General features: G+C 35.9%; 1 protein-coding gene across 1 annotated transcript in view; it reads right to left on the bottom strand.

Annotated features, from left to right (window-relative positions):
- Positions 1 to 1646: 1646 nt before the first annotated feature.
- The window catches only part of LOC112081576 (shaggy-related protein kinase zeta-like), a 1967-nt gene continuing 299 nt past the window's right edge, over positions 1647 to 3314 (bottom strand). The window contains exons 2-9 of the mRNA XM_024148338.1: positions 2965 to 3042; positions 2831 to 2887; positions 2567 to 2707; positions 2426 to 2473; positions 2209 to 2324; positions 2042 to 2126; positions 1816 to 1917; positions 1647 to 1703 (exon numbers count right to left, since the gene is read on the bottom strand). Coding sequence (XP_024004106.1) covers positions 1647 to 1703; positions 1816 to 1917; positions 2042 to 2126; positions 2209 to 2324; positions 2426 to 2473; positions 2567 to 2707; positions 2831 to 2887; positions 2965 to 3042 — 684 coding nt within the window. The remainder of the gene's footprint in view (positions 1704 to 1815; positions 1918 to 2041; positions 2127 to 2208; positions 2325 to 2425; positions 2474 to 2566; positions 2708 to 2830; positions 2888 to 2964; positions 3043 to 3314) is intronic.

Raw genomic sequence — 3314 nt, 5'->3', positions numbered from 1 at the left:
GTGTGACGTCCACATGGGATTAAATAGACATTTTCAGATGGTCCGCATCAACACTCATATATTACGAAAAATTTCCAGATTAGAATAACCTGGCTAAATTCTAATATGATAGTTAATAACGTCGACATGTGACAGGCTAACGTAATTGCGTATCGAATCTTGTGCACATAGGATTAAGAGGCTGTGGAGTTAAGGTGTTCCAGTCTCATTCTAGATTAAAGAATATTCACAACTTGTACTACTTGTGCCGAGAACGGAACCTGAAAAAGTTTACAAGCTGTAATCGTGATTAACAACAAATTCTTTGCCCGTCATGAACTGTGCTCGGTGGGCTTACACAGGAGATGAACCCATAGCCACCAGCATTGTCGTCTCAGGTAATTACGAGGATGATGAAGACACATAGAGATGTTCTGGTTTATACAGGTCATGGTGGTCAAGATAAGCTCCACAGGCAGATTCAACATTAGAAGCTCTAGAAAGTGGGAATTTAGTGTACCATGATATTGAGGTACGGGTGATTAGAGGGTTTATGTACGAGAACAGTGTTAGCTCTAAGGTTTATGTCTATGATGGTTTATATAAGATTTCAGATTGCTGACCTTATGTGGAGAAGTTTGGTTTTGGAGTGGGAAACTGGGATTACATGTAACTGTACAAGAAGCATATATATTGATCAGAAAGTGAAGAATATACAATGAAGTAGAGGGCTTAACCAGATAGGGAGATAAATAAAACTAGAATAGAAAACATTGTTGGAAAAAGTTTTTTTTGCTAAATAGTGAGCAAGTTCATTATAAGCTGGAATTACATATATTTGTACTCTTTCTTATTTGTAATAAGTTTCATCATTACTAGAAAGAATCATGATTTTGTTGAATTCTTCATTATAGTTTCCATAGTTTTAGCTCGAGTGAACAATGTATATATAGATTTTTTTCCTAAATTTTCTTCCGTAAAAGTAAGTTTATCTTTTATAATAGATTATTGGAAAATCTCTTCAACACCAAACATAGACAAAAATATGAGTATTATTTTTTCACCACGCAAGATAGGTAAAGAATCGTCTATGAATGGAAATACATATATGCTGTTTTTTTATAACTATTTTCTTTTCTTTTTTTTTTGAGAATGTTTTAAACCTTTTTCCCAATTCAGAAATATATTTAACTTCTTTTTTCTTGCAAAAATCTGCAAATGCTATCAGTCGTTATCCAAATTAAAAAACGTGTTATCCCCAAATACCTCCCCTAAGAATATATAGGTTATTTTCTTCATTTTGAATAGTAGATGTAAACAGTAAGATGGACAATGGAGTTTTATAGTTTTTATTTCATTTGTTCTGTTTTAAGTTGTTTCAGAAAAGCTAATTCTATAATATAATTATAATGCTGATTAAAAATAAAATATGCCAAACACAATGACAAATAAACACATTTTTCATAGACCACTACACCATATTAACCAACTCATATTTATACAAAATGGCCTCTAAAATAATTGAAATTCTAGTGCCCAAAGCAAATGCTTGATGGGTTTTTTTACCCAGAACAAAACATCTTGGTTTCGAAGTTGTTTCTACAGACCAGCTTGAACAGTGCTCTAGTACTAACCTGGTTCTCTCTGTTTGGACCTGCACTCATCTGTCACCTAACATGCTCTAGGACTAACCTGTTTATAAGCTCTGGGGAAGCTCCAGATAACTGTTTTAACATTTAAACAGAGAGAGATACAAGATTAAGAAACTGTTTGAACTTAACATCTGTTATGGTTTGGTTTAAGAATGGTTGGTTTAAGGAAAGTGGACTAACGTACCTCTTGTTTGAAGTTGAACAACGGTGGTAGAGGTCGGTCGTTTGGAAGACGAGCATTGGGCTCACGTAGTTCATTGAAAAATGGATGAGCACATGCTTCGAGCTTTTTAGACACGGAAACATAACACATGTCAGTTAAAAAGCCCCAGCATCATTAAACAGTGCAGGTCCAAACAGAGAGAACCACTCTAACAACTAAGAATACTTGGTCGTTTAGAGATACTGACCGCAGTGCAACGTAGGCTCGATGAATGTTGAAGAAGCCGAGATGCAAGGTCAATGTCTTCTGGAGGCATCCGCTTATTAGAAAACCTGGAGGTCATAAAGTAGTATGTGTATTGTTTCAGCTTTTCATTTTTCTACTAAGCTATTGTATGATCAGAAAAGTTAGAACGTAACATGCATATAAAATACCTTATGCCATGGATGAGCTTTGATTTGTGGGAACCTAAAGTCTGTAAAGTTTGGATTCATGCATCGGATTTCTTCTTGAGTTGGAGTACCAAGAACCTAAACAGAACGAAATTTTAATCATAATGAAAAATCTATTAGATTATAGGAATTTTCTATAATGACGCCAAGGTAAACTCTAAATCAAAATGAGACTTCACCTGGATGATCTCCACTAGCTGGTCCACAGAATTTTGGGGGAATAACGGCTGAAGATAAATAAATATCAAATGATTGTCAAAGATATTGGAGAGATGCTTTAGTTCTCAAGATACTTAATGGATAAATTAGTTTACACTAACCTGACCAAGAAGGAGCTCTGCCAAAACAAAACCAGCAGACAATATATCTATGGAGGATGTAGACTCTGTGGCCCCAAAGATGAGTTCTGGAGCTCGGTAATACCGAGAGCAGATATATGATATATTTGGTTCACCTTTCACCTAAAGTCAATAGTCACATGTTGCAAAGATCATGAAAACAAATAAGGTGCAATTGATTTCATGAGACAGAACACATAAGCAGTGGAAAAATAATAAAACAACATAAATAAGGTAAACCCTTACCAATACTTTTGCACTTCCAAAATCACACAGCTTACACTGATGAGTGAGGGGATCAACCTACAGAACGCACCAGAGAAATGGATTACAATCTAGTAATGGTTACCGAAGACAAACCCACAATAAGATCAACTTACCAAAAGGTTCTGTAGTTTCACATCTCTGTGGAAGACACCAGGAGCAGAATGGATATAAGTGGTTGGTTGGTTCCTCTTCTAAATCCAACACAGGTGGATGGTTGAGAACTGGAGTGGATGCTGATGATGTAAACTGAGGAACAGAAACCATACATATACTCTAATGTTCAAATCTTGCTTTTACTGTCTCCCCATGCCTTTAAAATCATTACGCGGTTAAGTGAAGGAGATCGATAAAGCGGTATCCTGCTGATCTGCTGGCCGTATTTTGAAGTTATTTTTCTGAGATGTTACATGTGCTTGTGTAATGCGGACTTAAGCAGGCTCAATCCCCAAACCGAAGATTTCAG

This window comes from Eutrema salsugineum, unplaced genomic scaffold (assembly GCF_000478725.1).
Source record: "Eutrema salsugineum unplaced genomic scaffold, Eutsalg1_0 scaffold_10, whole genome shotgun sequence".
Taxonomy (NCBI): Eukaryota; Viridiplantae; Streptophyta; class Magnoliopsida; order Brassicales; family Brassicaceae; genus Eutrema; species Eutrema salsugineum.
Note: the sequence above shows the minus strand (reverse complement) of the source record. Positions and strands in the feature narration are given on the sequence as shown.